Here is a 14,598-nt window from a genome sequence, read left to right on the forward strand (position 1 = left end):
TTTTCACGTATCGCAGGTATTACAACAGCTGCAGAGGCTTCTTCCATCGTTTCTCTCAAATTAAATGCACAGACTTTTGAGGAAGCCTTCAGCAATATTCATTATACTTGGGTCCAACTATGCTGATGCATTTTTAAAATTAATCATATACATGTGTGTGTGAGGGCCTATATAAGCACGTGTGTGTGTGTATGTGTACATACAAACTGCAAGGTTCCAACTTTTTTTTTTTATGGCCACGCCTTCGGCACATGGAGGTTCCCAGGCTAGGGGTCGAATCGGAGCTGTAGCTGCCGGCTACACCACAGCCACAGCAACTCAGGATCCGAGCTGCATCTGCGACCTACACCACAGCTCACGGCAATGCCAGATCCTCAACCCACTGAGTGGGGCCAGGGATTGAACCTCAGTCCTCATGGATGCTTGTGAGATTCATTTCTGCTGAGCCACGATGGCACTCCAAGGTTCAAACTATTTTAACTTCCAAATTACTTGCATGTCAAGAGACACTTCTGGTGGCCCCAGGACCTCTAGAGTTCACTCATGGATGTCCCGCACTGGCACTTGCCAGCCAGTTTCCACCGAGCAGTGGTGTTACTGGTCACTGCACTGTGGCATTACTGAATGTACCCGCGGGAGGAGGCCACTGGCGACAAAGGGGACAGACTCTGTTGACACACAAGTACCCTGCAGATCCGCAGTGATGGGAAAGAAATCAGAAGGTGTTTCCTAGGGCGGCTAGAACACAAGTCTTCAAGCAAGGCCCACCCAAATATGCCTCGTATTAGGTAGGCTTAGATTGTACAGTGTGAGTTGCAAGAATGCTATTTAGTGAAGGGACCGGATTTAATTTCAATTTACTAGTCTTTGTACAAAGGTTATGAGAAAACCTACAGGAAGACGTTTGCGAGCTGTGTAGTTTTTCTCTCCTTCTGGACATGGAAGAAAATACAATTATTGATTTAGAGAAAATCCTGGTTTTAAATGTACCTATGATTTTGTATGCATCGTATGTAATCCAGTAAAAATTTACATCGAAGTCTGAAAAGCTTCTTTACTTAAAATAAACCACCTAAGCAAAACAAAGCAAAAAGACCTCAGTAAGGTCTGCGAATGGTACATGTTCCAAAATGCTCTCTTGCTGTCCTGAGCCATGCAGAGCCAGTGTGTAAGTCTCGAACTTAGATGACACTGCTCTACGGCCCGCACCCATGCCTGGGGGCCTCCCCGCGCACTCCTGCAGGCTGTCGCTACGGCCGCCTGGCCCGTCGGGGGGAGGATCTGCTCTGTGGTGATGCCAGAACCGGCCCAGGGTCCCTCCACAAGTGTGCTGGGAGGCCCCATGTTTCTCACCACCCAGACCTCCTGCTGAATCAGAGACCCTGCTTTAGGGTCTGAGCCCTTGGGAACCCCTGCTTCAACCATCCAAGAGCGAGATTCTGAAAGCACCAGAGGGGAGAGGAGTCGGGTGGAGGAAGGTGAGATTTTTAGGAGAAAGAGAAGAGGCAGGAGGACAACACACAGACCACCTCCTACACTGGCAGGGGACACTCAGTGACAGTCGGCCGAGGGTGGTCTTCCCTTGATGTCACACCAAGTACCCAGTGCTGCTCCCCACAGGGTGCTGTTCTCCATCGGGCACTGCCCCTCCCTGGTGCTGCTCTTCACCTGGCACTGCTCCTTCTCTGTGCTGCTCCCCACCTGGTACTGCCCTTTCCTGGTGCTGCCCCCTCCCTGGCTGCCCCTCCCTGGTGCTGCTCCCCACCTGGTGCTGCCCCTCCCTGGTGCTGCCCCCCACCTGGTGCTGCCCCTCCCTGGTGCTGCCCCTCCCTGGTGCTGCCCCTCCCTGGTGCTGCTCCCCACCTGGTGCTGCCCCTCCCTGGTGCTGCTCCCCACCTGGTGCTGCCCTTCCCTGGTGCTGCCCCTCCCTGGTGCTGCTCCCTCCCTGGTGCTGCCCCTCCCTGGGGTTGCTCCCTACCTAATCCCAGATGCGGGTGGTGCTCCACCAGCGTCCAGCTGTTGTCATCCACACAATGACTTCTATAAACCAGCAACTGGCACAGGTCCCTGGCTGTCATGTCCGCCAGAATCTCCACCACTTTGCACGTCCCATCTTCACTAAAGATTTTAACATCCTGCAACACAAGAAGGGGACACTTACAGATGAACAACTCTGGGTTTTCAGAAATAAACACTAACACAAAAGAAAACAGAAAAAAGCATAGACAGCAGGGCTCCCACACATGCATAACTGTGCTTCCAGGCAGCAGGCGACCCGCAGGCCGTGGGTCTGAGGACACGCCCATCCGCACCCCCACCCAGAGCAGGCGGGATTACTACACTGCCCAGGGTGTCTCTGGGACACTGGCTAGCTGGGGTGGGGGCTGCTTCTCCATAGCCTGTCTTGGGAAGTCCTGCTGGCGGTCTTGGGATTGGGTGCTTTGCAGGTGAACCAACTGTAGAAACAAAGCAACTGAAGCCTGCAGAAATCCTGACTTTGTCCAGCGGGTCTCTCTTCCTAGGTCCCCGGTGTACCCACTGCCCCCTCCTGTCCCCCCCCACCTCGTGTTCCCTGGGGCTTAGGAAGGCGATGTGACTTTGCCGAAGCGTAAAACACCCAGAAGAAGGGCAGTCACGACATTCTCTGGCCACTTCCCCTTCGAAATGACACGCAGGCTCCATCTCCCCCGTACTGCTCAAAGCCGTCCCCTATGAGCAGCGCCCAGGCCAGGGGATGCTGGCCAAGCCGAAATCCAGAGGACCCAAAACCCGCCCTGTCCAGCCACAAAACCGACGGGGCTGCAGCCTTTAGGGGAACGTGAGAGGCCTAAAAAAAATCTTACCTCAACAGCTCGGAAAAGGCAGTCAGAGGAGCAAGTTGGCATTTTAAATCGGGACTGCCTCTCGAAGGGGAGTTTGTCCCCAGCCTCTCCCAACTGTCCCGGGCAGGCAGGGCCCCCTCCAGACGGCCGCGGGCGGGCAGGCGGTCTGGGCAGTGGGGACGTTCCTGCTCGGCTCCGCGGGGAACCCAGCCGCTGGGGACCAATCAGGTCCCGGCCCGGGCCTGATGCAATCCTTCCCCACCGGCGCTCCTGCCCCGGGAGGAGGTGATGACAGCATGACCACAACACGCGGCTCGGACCGATACTTCAGAAGAATCCGGGCTCGCTTTCTCCCGGGGCAGCGAACCAGGAGCAGGACGCTCAGCCTGAGCACGTGTGTTCTCTGCACTCGGCCTCTGCCAAACCTCCTAGAATCCTGCAGCCCTGCAACCTGCTGCCACGTGCAACTTGGGAGCTGGTGCACCTGTGGCCCGAGTGTCAGCTGGTCCCAAGGGCTGGCTCCAGCGTGCTCTCTGTCCTTTTCCTGGTGGTTTTGAGCGTTAATTTCCACAGCGAGGTGTCCGGCAGGAGAGGGCGAGGTGCTGGGGTGTGGTCCCACAAGGGTGGCACCTTCCCACAAAGACTGTCCCCAGCTGACTCAGAGCTCACTCAGCTGGCGGGAAGGCAGGCGCGGCCCGGGAACAGAGCTCTCGGGGGGGCAGGGTCACCGCTCCTGCCTGGCACGTCACCTCCTAGTCGGCGCCCCCACCCCGGGCTGGATCAGGACTGAGGGACCTGCTTCTGACCCACATCCACCTTCAAACCCCCGCCCTGTCTTTTCCGGAGTTTGTGTTTCACTCGGTGACAGGTCTACGGCTCCAAAACCCTGAATCTTCAGGTTCAGCGGACACGACTGAGTCTGAAAACAAACCCCATGTCCACAAAGAAAATACGTCTCTGGCCTCTAGATTAAAAACTCTGTAAGAACAAATGCCTTAATATAAAAGAAGAATGAATGTGGAAAATACACACGAATTCACACAATTCCTTCCACACGTGGGGACGGTGTTACCCACGCGTCTCCTATGCGTGCGCGAGCGCAGCTCCCCACGCCTGCGGGTCCCCAATTCTCCTTCCTTCCCCAGCTGCTAAGCGAGCTTATCCGCGATGACAGGGACACCCCCTTCTCTAGGAGAGGGGAGTTACACGCGAGTGCACCTCCTGCCTCTCCGGGCCTTTGCCTGCCCCCCGTCAGCTGTGGCACCAGTTTTAAACCTTCTTCTCGGCCCCGCTGCACTTTGCGTTAAACGCTCTCCTCGCTTCTCTGTTGCCCCGAGGCCAGGCCCCAGAGGGCTATATATAGTCTGAGGGAGTATTAAAATCTAAGATGTGCTTTGTCACACGGCCATGTCCCCGGCTTTCAGACTCCCAGAGCCGCCAGCTGGCAGGACCTGCTGGGGGTGGGGGAAGCGGGGCCCGGGCTGCAGGCCTGGGACAGGGACGCAGAGGGACACAAGCTCCTGGGACAGGACCCTGCATCGCGCACTGCCCTCGCTGCCTCTGGCGCAGAGCTGCCCAGCTGCCTCCCAACCTCACCAGGGCCGGCGGACCGCAGACGAAACCAACCCCAAGACAGAAAACCAAGAATGCCGCCAAGCACACGAGCCACCTCGAACTGGGGGCACGGAGGAGCTGCAGAGCCCACATCTGTTATGGACACATAAAGCCTCTGCGCACCTCCGAAGCCCGCAGCTGCAGAAGGAGCACTTTGCACTGGGTCCACGACCCCTTCTGTCAGCCCTGGGCGCTTTGGGGCTCGCTCTGGGGGCAAATCAGGCTTCTCTATCTCAGCCTTCAGGGCAGGGGGCCTCGGCTGAAGGAGGCGGGGTCCGGACCAAGGTTCCCGAGTGAGATGCCAGAGCAGCTTTCGAGGGCGGGACGCAGACGCTTCTCCCTCCGCCCAGCAACTCACAGCTCAGCCAGGAGCCCATCTCCACCGAGGGCACCTGTGCCTCCAGGGGGAAGTGTCCAGGGAACACACAGACGTGGGTCCTGCCAGGATGGTGGGGGGCTCGGCGTGCAGACCCCACGGTGCCAGCCAGGCCCAGCCACTTCCGGACTCTGTGACCCTATCATCTGTGACCCGCCTTGGCCCGGGTGGGGCTTCTGCTGAGCTGCTCTAGAATCAGACCCCATGCAACCTAGCCTCAGCACCCACTAGCTTGTGGGGACAGGCTGAGCGACCCCACCTCTGGCCTCACTCTCCTGGTCTGTAAAAGGGGTTGGACAGCAGCACTAGCCTACGGTGTCAGCTTGGCGAGGGCTAATGGGAGCCTCCCCTGGAAAGCTCCCAGCCACCTGTGCCTGCCTGCCCCCCCCACCCCCGCTGCGCTCGGATGGGCCAAGGAGCTGGGGACAAGGCAGGCTCCCGCTGAAGGCCCGAGACACCAGGGGCGGGGGTAGGCCCAGGACTCTGATGCCACGACCCCCTCGGGTCTGCAGTGCCAAGAAAGCAGCCTCATGACGGGGAAGATGCAGCGGGAAAGGGAAAAGCCAACCACTGAATCCGCAATTTCCGTTTCCCCACCACAAAGGAAATTAAGAAAGTGATTTTAAAAAATAAAGCAGTAATATTAAAGGGGCCGTGGTAATCTCGGCAGCCTGAGGGCCTCTCCTCTCAGAGTCAGTGGGGGCAGGAAGGCTCTGCCAGGCTACCCAGCCCTCTGGTTGGCTTGGCACCGCAGCCTGTCCTAAAAGCCTCGAAGCGGTGAAGGGGAGGCTCCATCCCTCAGGGAGCTCCCCTGTCGATTTTCCACTTCGTGCAGAGAGAAGCACAGGCTCCCTGCAAACTGGAAGGAAGGCGTAAAGAACAATTAGGGTGGAGGCGCCATCATCTCCATGGCCTCACCCCGCACTCGGGATCCTGGCTTTTTGTCTCGTGGTCCCCAACAGATGGTGGGGGTCCCAACCCTGCTGCCACCCTCACTCCTGCTTCAGTCACTGGGCCCTCCCTGCCGGGGTCTTGTGGGCTTGGGATCTTATGGGAATTCTGTAGATTCCTCACTTGGGCTGAGATCAACCCATAAGACAGTAGGTAAAATGCTCTCAGCTCTTTGCCCCGGGCTGTCAGTGGGGCAGGCAGTCCCTGGGGGAATAGCGGCCTCTGGGTGCCCGGGCTGGGAGAGCAGATGGGCCCCAAGCCTGCAGAGAATCCTGGAGAGCCCGCGGAGTCTGACCTAGGGCGCTCCAGCAGCTTTGTCTCAGCGCTTCATCACCGTCCAACTTCCCAGTTCAAAAGCTCTCTGGGTCCTGTCTGAATGCATTTTTCAAAGGGAGGATGGAAGCTAGGCTTTTCGGTAACTCTGGGTGCCTTCTCTAAACACAGGGGTAAACACTGCAGGAGAAACCAGGCTGTGATCCAAGGGCCAAGAGGGGGCCAACTCCGTGGAGCTGAGCCAAGGTTCTCAGCAGTTCTCTGGGCCTCAGCATGGGCACGAGCACATGGGCACAGCAGCGTCTGGCTGCGGGGCTGCTGGGGGTCAGCGGAGGCCCTGTGCTGCCCCAGGAACCTCTTCCTCTGTGCAGCTCCAGGGGCCCCGCCAGGCTCGTTCCCCAGTTTCTGCTGTTGGCCTGTCGTCCCATGGTGGTGGACGGGTGGGGGCGCAGGGAGCCAGCCGTGGGAGTCACTGCCCACATTCCCACCACACCTGCTTCTCCTCCTCCTGGGGCACAGGCAGCTTCATCTGGCTCCCCCGGCGCAGCAGTGTCTTGCTGGTGACTCTTCAGACCCTCCTTCCACCCTGCACCCCGATGTCGTCGTCTGCAAGGCTCCCTCTAGCTTCTAGGACCAGGTATTACAGGTGGGGCTGTTGGGATCATGCGGGGGTGGGGGGGAGGTGCAAGTCTCTGCCACGAGCTCCCCAAAATCCCACCAGGCTGCACCATGACACATGCGAGAGCTGTGAAGGCTGGCAGATTGAGAAGTCGAGGGAAGGACTTGATTCGGGTGGAGGCGGCTTATGGGTGCCCCTCTCTTCCTGTAAGGACAGGGTGGTGGCTTCCAGGATGGGCTAAGTCAGGAGGGCAGGACCACAGAGTGTGGAAGTTCCTCTCTCTCTCTCACACACACACCCAGAGACACAGACACCCACACACCCACACACACACACATGCATACACACACACGTGTACAGCGGACCCTTGGCAAATGTGAGGATTAATCTGAGTATACAGTCAGCCTTCTGTATTTGTGGATTTAATCAGCCACAAGCTAAGAAGCCCCGTAGCGGTCACTACTGAAAAATATCCATTTATAAACGGATCTCCACTGTTCAAACCTGAGCTGCTCGAGGGCACAGATACATTAGTTTTTTCTTCCAGGTTTTCATAGTAACGTATTTGGAAAGTGCATAAGGGACAAAGGAAAAACTTGCCAGTCACTGACAATTCCCAGACTTGCTGATACAATCCAGAGCGGGCCCGCCCAGCATTTTCCTGCACTTGTATTTAAAAATAGGCACATCGACAGGGACATGATTGGGCTCAGATGGCACACCCGGTTTGGCAGTAGGCTGTGGTGCTTCTCGTTACATCGTAAACATCCACCAGGTCACTGTGCTTCTTCAATGCTTCAGTGCCTATGAAGGATGTCATCACACGGTTGTGTTGAAGGGGCTGCTGTCCCTGTGCTGCCCATCAGGTGGCTTCTCAACGGTCCCTGTCATCACAGGGCGGCCCGTCAAACCTCTGCACACGAGTCTCTGTGCGGGGGTCGTGTTATTTCCTTAGGCTGAGCTGCTGGGTGTAGCGCATCTCTAAGGGAGACGCTTCTGAGAACGGCCACGACGGCCACGCGTTGGGCAGAATCCCTGCTCTTGCTTAAGATGCAATTTAAGCAACACAGTGGACCTGGGGCCACGTCCCCTGAACGTCTGGGAACCACCGGCTCCCCACTTCACAAGACTTACAAAGCACCACTGTGCGGCCCCCCACCCACTCCCACCCCAGCTGCCTAAATGCATCAAGCACGAAGAGAACCCCGGGTCAACAGGGCGGGCGAGGGCCGTGGCACCTGCCAGTCCTGGATTCAAAATCCCAAGCAAGCCACCCCTCTGACCCCAACATACTTAACCCCAAACGGAGGGGCTGTCACACTGGCTGAAGGTGTCACTCAGAGAAACGCACGGAAATCCCCGTCACAGGGTAAAAGCTCCAAAAAATGACCATTTCGGAGGACGCCTCTCGTCCCCTCCCCTCGGAGGGCAGTCGGTGCCTGAAGATCACCCTCCCTGGGACCCGTCCAGGCGTCAGTCCGGAAAAGGCAGGAAGCTCACCTCGGACCTCAGCTCCACAACCTCGACGGAGCTTTAAACCGTTTCCGGTCTAAGGAGGCGAACATCCAGGAGCGAGGAGCCTTGTATTTTAAGAAGCTCAAAGCCCACAGTGAGAGGCATGGGTCCCCAAGAGAAGAGGCCCCAGTGCCTCTGGGCCTGTCCACCTGCTGGGGTCGGGCTATAGCACGGACTGCCCGGAGCAGGGGTCAACCAGATGACCCCAGTGAGGCCTGCTGACCCAGGTGCAGCATCAGCTCTCCCGGGGCTGGGGCAGGCGGCAGCTTTTGGTGAGCAGGTGTCCCTTCAGGGCAGCCCGAGGCTGGGCCTTTCCACCAAGATCAGAGGCCCCGGTGGGAGCAAACCCCCGAAGCCAAGCCCTTCCCGGGGCGGCCATGTCCTTCAAGCACAACTGGGAGCATCGGGGCTGCAAACGTGCAGCGCCCATGCAGTTCCTATTGGAATACCAGACGCCTCCTAAAGGTATTAAGGAATTAGGTGCCACAGGGATATCAACAGTCCTGTTAAAAGAGTCACCATCTTTTATTTATTGATTTATTTATTTTGTCTTTTTACCATTTCTTGGGCCACTCTCGTGGCATATGGAGGTTCCCAGGCTAGGGGTCGAATCGGAGCTGTAGCCACCAGCCTACGCCAGAGCCACAGCAACTCAGGATCTGAGCCGCGTGTGCAACCTACACCACAGCTCATGGCAATGCCGGATCCTAAACCCACTGAGAAAGGCCAGGGATCGAACCTGCAACCTCATGGTTCCTAGTCGGATTCGTTAACCACTGTGCCACAACGGGAACTCCCCCAAAGTCACCATCTTTTATATAAACATACTAAGATACTTAGAAATGATACGATGGCTGGAATTCAGGTCAAGACAGTATTAGAAGTGGGCAAGGCTTGATGACTGCGTGGGCTGGACGAGGGGCACAAGGGGGGCCCCCACCCTCTTTGACTTTTGTGGGGGCTCCAGATGCTTCCTAGGAAAAGCCTAACTACACCTCGGAGCCTTCAGTCTTGTGTTGCCAGAAGAAGCCGGCACGTGTGAAGACTTTTCCTGCCTAATCTGTTTGAAGAATCGAACCCACCTTTCTCGTACGAATCCTCACATCTAGTAAAGAAAGCGCTCCCTCCGTGGTTTGTATTTTAAGAAGCTCAAAGCTTCTCCCTACAGTGAGAGGCAGTGGGTCCTCAAGAGAAGAGGCCCCATCACGGCCTGTCCACCTGCTAGGGCTGGGCTACAGCGTGGACGGGGTTGGTGTGGGGGTGGGGTGCTCCCGTCCTTTGGTGGCAGAGGCTAAACAGCCCCCGGGTTACAGGACAGCCCCCAAGAAAGGACTCCCCAGGACTGATGGTCAAGGACGCCGAGGGCTCGGCAGGGGGCCCTTGGGCTAGGATGCGAGGTCGGGGTCTGATGAGGACGTGTCACGGGAACCGGGAACGGGCCTGGAAGGGCTTCGACGGCGACTACAAAGCCACGGAATAAGATAATTGATGTGTCCTCACTGACAAACAAACAAACACGTACACATGCAGCTGGGAGAGAAGGGGCTCCTCCTCAAAGCCCAAGGCCAACTCAGAAACGCCGCGTGACAGGCCCAGAATCAGCAGACAGCATCAGCGCGCCACAAAACCAGGCGACGGAAGCCAGCGGGAGAGAAGCATGCGAACGTGGTTTCAAGTGATCTTCCTTTGAATTGTGTTTTGTTCTAGAAAAATATTTGTTGGCCTCACCTGAGGCATGCAGAAGTTCCTGGGCCAGGGATCAAACATGCACCACAGCATCAACCAGAGCCACAGCAGTGATGATGTGCCAGGTCCTCCACCCGATGTGCCACCAGGAAACTCCCTAAATTACTTTCTTTTTCCTTTGGTCATTTTTTAGGGTTGCATCTGAGGAATATGGATGTTCCCAGGCTAGCTGCTGAATCGAAGCTGTAGCTGCCGGCGACACCACAGCCACAGCAACATGGGATCCAAGCCACGTCTGTGACCTACAGCACAGCTCACGGCAACGCCAGATCCTTAATCCACTGAGCAAGGCCAGGGATCAAACCCGCATCCTCATGGATGCTGGTCAGATTCGTTTCTGCTGAGCCACGACGGGAATGTCCCCCAAATTACTTTTTAATTCCAAAGGAAAAATACTAGCTTTCCGATGGAGAAACTCAGCAGACATGAGTCATAAATATCACCACTGGAGATTATTTGGACAAACCATCTTCACCAGCGTCCTGAACTCCTGCCCAGGGACAACCTGATGGGGTCCCAAGGAAACTCCCTACAAACCGCACACATGACAGAGGCTGGGCAGAGGCTGGACGAACCCCACATGAGAGGAAATTAGAGACTCGAAAACCAGTGCAGAGGCCGCCCTGTGCTCCAGGGCTCCTGAGCCGGACAAAGCGAACTCACATACAGTGCCAGAAGGACTCCAAATACGGCTGCGGGTGGACCCTGGCACATTCATTAGAGCTCGCAGCCCCATTCTGATACCTGCTCTGGGCTCCGCTACCTGTCACCCTCACCCTCACACACGGGTGCCTGTCTGTCTAGATTCGTGCAGACAGGAGCGGTAAAACTTAAAAGCGGGACCTGCTAGCAGGAGGGATCCAGGCAACGAATCTAGAGGTTCTTGGTGTTATTACTGCAACTTCTCTAGGGCCTGAAGCTACTGCAGAGGCAAAGTTCAAAAGACACACCGAGGGAAAATGATGACCTGTGTGTCCCCTCCCTCACTCGGCGTCTCACCAGTGTCTCATGCCCCGCAGTGGGAGAGGTCACAGGTGACGAGACAGGGCCCTCGTGTGGCTGCCGTCTGCCCCGGGAGGCCCCCTCCCTTCTCCGTGAAGTCTGGCTTCGCTGTCCAGGCACCAGGTGGCTGCAGTAAAATGTCCGAAATGCAAGGAAACGCTGACAGGTCAGGCCCCAGAAACAGGCCCACCCAGGTGTGCAGCTGCACCTGCCCAGAGGGGGCTGCACGATGCGACCAAGAGACAGGGCAGTGATGTGTCACCTCCCGGCCACCACCTTCTTCCTCCCTCTTGCCACCGTCAGAGCTGCTCAATGCGAATCCCATCAAACACCCCAGGTCCGCCCTCAGGCCAATGCAAGGTCTTTCTCTCCACCTGGGTAACATATTCACTGTCATCCGGCTTCAGCGGATGTCCCGCCCGAGACGGGGCCGGGCAGGTCTTGGGGTTCTTCGGGGGCAGAGGCCTGGGGCTGCGCCTGAAGCAGCGGCATCTCATCGGCAAGGGCAGACCCCGGTCAGCGTCCACCTGCTCACGCCCCGCCAGCTGGTGCTGCTGGGGGGGCGAGGGTGGAGAGAACGAGATAAACGGGGGAAGGTGACAGAAGTTGAGAAGAACTTGAAATTCGAGGAGCTGAGAGAGAGTCTCGAGGGGCCAAGAGATTTCAACCAAGGACAGCAACCTTCAGACCCTCCTTCCGGCCCGGACAGCGCAGGCAGCCAGCGCCACCCTCGAAATGCCAGGGCCGGGCTGATGTTCAGAGCTATGCCTCTTATTCAAGTACGAGAGTCAGGAATATGTTTCTGTAGATAAAATTTCCCCTCTCAAATTGCAAAATACATCTGCTAGGCATGGAGTCATCCTAATTACCCTCATACCCCCAGAACAGCTTCTTTGGGGAAAGGCAAGCTCATCTCCCATTAGCGAGATGGCGTAATTACAAAAGTACGGATACCTCTCAGCAGTGAGTGACAGTAATTACTGAGAAGTCTCTTACAAAGCGAAGTGTGTTCACTGGCACCACGGAACCTCCCCGTTTGCTGCATGTTCAGAACTAAAATTAGCCAACGCTACCGAACCCCTTGCCGAGGGTGACAGCCAGACCCCCAACCTGCCTGCTCTGTCTGTCTGTCTGTCTGTTGGACAAGCCGGGCTTTTAGTTCTGCTCACGGATCCACAGGGAAGAAATCTAATCTGAAGACCGCAGTCTGGCTCAAGCCCCCTAAAACCAGGACAGCACAAGCTTCCACAAAACACGAGCTCAGAAGGCGCAACACCAGAAAGAGTAGGTACCTGAAACTGACAGTGCGCGTCTTACCCCCGCTCCAGCCGCAGGGGTCTGGGGCTCCAGGGTTTCCAGGGAGATGGGTAAGCAAACGCCCTGCCGCGAACCTCCTCAGGTCTGTCCCTTTGCTCCCAGACGGGCGCAGTAAACACCTTCTAGAGTTTCTCGAAGCTGCGGATCAGCCAATGGAAAGGACGGATCGGCTGGGAGTCTGCTTCTCGCTGGGGCGCGGACACGAGACGCCCACCCAGGTTGTTACGCTCCTCAAACAGGGATCAGCCAGGCCCCGGGGCCGCCACACTGCACCGCATGGGGCACACAGCTGACGACAGCTACAAAAGTGAACTTCATACACACGCACCCACAGTCACCAACACACAAAGGCTTTAAGCCGCAATTACAGTGCTGGGACTCCATCTGTCCGTCATCTACCTATTTCCCTATCAGCTATTACCAATCTGTCTGTCTGTCTATCTGTCTATCATCGCTGTACCCACTTGGCTGACCACCATCAAGTGACCAGAGACCTATTACAAGAATGTTCAATTCGGCTCAGTTAACGGTAAGGAAAAACTGCAAACAATGACCCTGTTTATCAGAAGAGGGTTCGGCTAAAAAAACGTACAAAACAAACCAAATCAACCCAACCACCACCACCACCAAAGGATGGTCTGGTTAAAGGAACGACGGTCCCCGGACGCTGGAGCACCCTGAAGCTTTCGGGGGACATGCGAGGATGCATCAGGTTCTGGACAGGTCAAGCAGCGTCCGTCCACCCCGGTCACCTTCGAACGAGACGACAGCCGGGAACCCAGGAGCAAAAGGGAACTGCGCTTTTTGCTGCAGACCGTCTCGTGCTGTTGGGGTTTCGCTTTTGGTTTTACCATGAGCATTCATCACTTTTCTTTAAATGGTGGCACCTGCAGCACAGGGAGGTTCCCAGGCTAGGGGTGGAATCACAGTTGCATCTGCAGGCCTGTGCCACAGCCACAGCAATGCAGGATCCAAGCCTCATCTGTGACCTGCAGCTCATGGCAACACCGGATTCTCAGCCCACTGAGCAAGGCCACGGATGGAACCTGGATCCTCACAGACAACACTGGGTCCTTAACCCGCTGAGCCACCACGGGAACTCCCATTCATCACTTCTGAGATTTAAGTAAGTTGGCTTTTCCTTTGCCTGGACTCCTGGTTGAGCACAGTTGACCTGGCAGCTCGTCACGGCCACCGTGGTGGTCCCTACTCCTAATTCTGTTTTCAGCGCCTGTGGTTTGCTAAGTGTCTGCTCTGCCTGAATGGACCGCTTCTCTGGAAGGACGGGACAAGGGCGGGGGCGATGGTTTTGGTGGGAGCACGTGTCGGGGAGGCCAGCCTCGGGCCTCTTCTCCCCCGGGAGGGGGCGGCTCTGGGATCAACAGAATAAAGACCCAAAGGCATCCTGGGTCTTGAGCACAGGGCGCTGCCCCCCTCTGGTGCCCCAGCCAGGCCGCCTCCCTCCCTCGCCCTTCCCAGGTCAGCCACCTCTGGCATCTCTAGACGTGCTGAGTAAGTGCCGCTAATTAAAAGCAGGCAGCAAAGGAGACGCGCGCCTGAGAATGTCAGCGTCATTTCATCCCTCCCGGGCGTGGACATGCACGCTTCCCTCCCCGTCAGGAAAGGCCCCTGGCATCTCGGCAAAACGAAGCGATACAAACCCGCTTAGGATCGACTGGCTTCTAGACCTGGCATGTAGCCTACAATGCAAAGCTCGTATTTACAATAAATAAATAATGAAGATACACCTGCAGGTTTTGTTAGATCGGCCGAGGCCTCTCCAAGGGATTCAGGTCCACCGTGGGGGTGCGCGGGGCAGCAGCGCCATCACCCAGCTCACTGGCTGTATCCCGAGCGCCTCGTCTGTGCCAGGCAGGTGGAATCGCACCTCTGCCTCCAGCATGTCACTCGAGTCGGGGGACAGACAAGGTAAGGAGCAGAGATGGAGGGGCCTTGGGGCCGGGAGGACTCTGGCTCCGACCCTAAAACAGGAAGTCACAGCCTGAAAGATGCCACAGGCTCAGCTCCGGGTGCTGTGGGGACCACACAGCAGGCAGAGGCCAGGGACCTGCTGGGTCAGGGAGGGGGAGGCTCAGCCCTGGGTCCTCCACTCCCGGCAGCCTGCGGACACGGAGGGGGACAGGGGGGAGAGGTGGGGGAGGCTGGGGGGCTCACGTTGAGCAGATGGAAGCTGAGCTGACACCCCTGGGACCCGAGGAAGGGCCCGGCTTGGGTGGGGGGAGCTGAGTTTGCAGGGCCTCCGAGACATCGCAAGAGGAGCCAAGTCGGCGCTGGAAACACAAGTCTGGGGCTTGGGGAGGAATCTGACCCCGGATTTCAGCACAGGGACAGGGTGCCCTGAG

At 57.1% G+C, this 14,598-nt stretch overlaps 1 protein-coding gene across 3 annotated transcripts in view; it reads right to left on the minus strand.

The window, feature by feature from the left end:
• The window catches only part of GRB10 (growth factor receptor bound protein 10), a 158,336-nt gene that overhangs the window by 29,775 nt on the left and 113,963 nt on the right, over nt 1-14,598 (minus strand). For all 3 annotated transcript variants that reach the window (XM_047753012.1, XM_047753011.1, XM_047753010.1), the window contains one exon: nt 1,979-2,135. In XM_047753012.1, coding sequence (XP_047608968.1) covers nt 1,979-2,135 — 157 coding nt within the window. The remainder of the gene's footprint in view (nt 1-1,978; nt 2,136-14,598) is intronic.

This window comes from Phacochoerus africanus, chromosome 11 (assembly GCF_016906955.1).
Source record: "Phacochoerus africanus isolate WHEZ1 chromosome 11, ROS_Pafr_v1, whole genome shotgun sequence".
Taxonomy (NCBI): domain Eukaryota; kingdom Metazoa; phylum Chordata; class Mammalia; order Artiodactyla; family Suidae; genus Phacochoerus; species Phacochoerus africanus.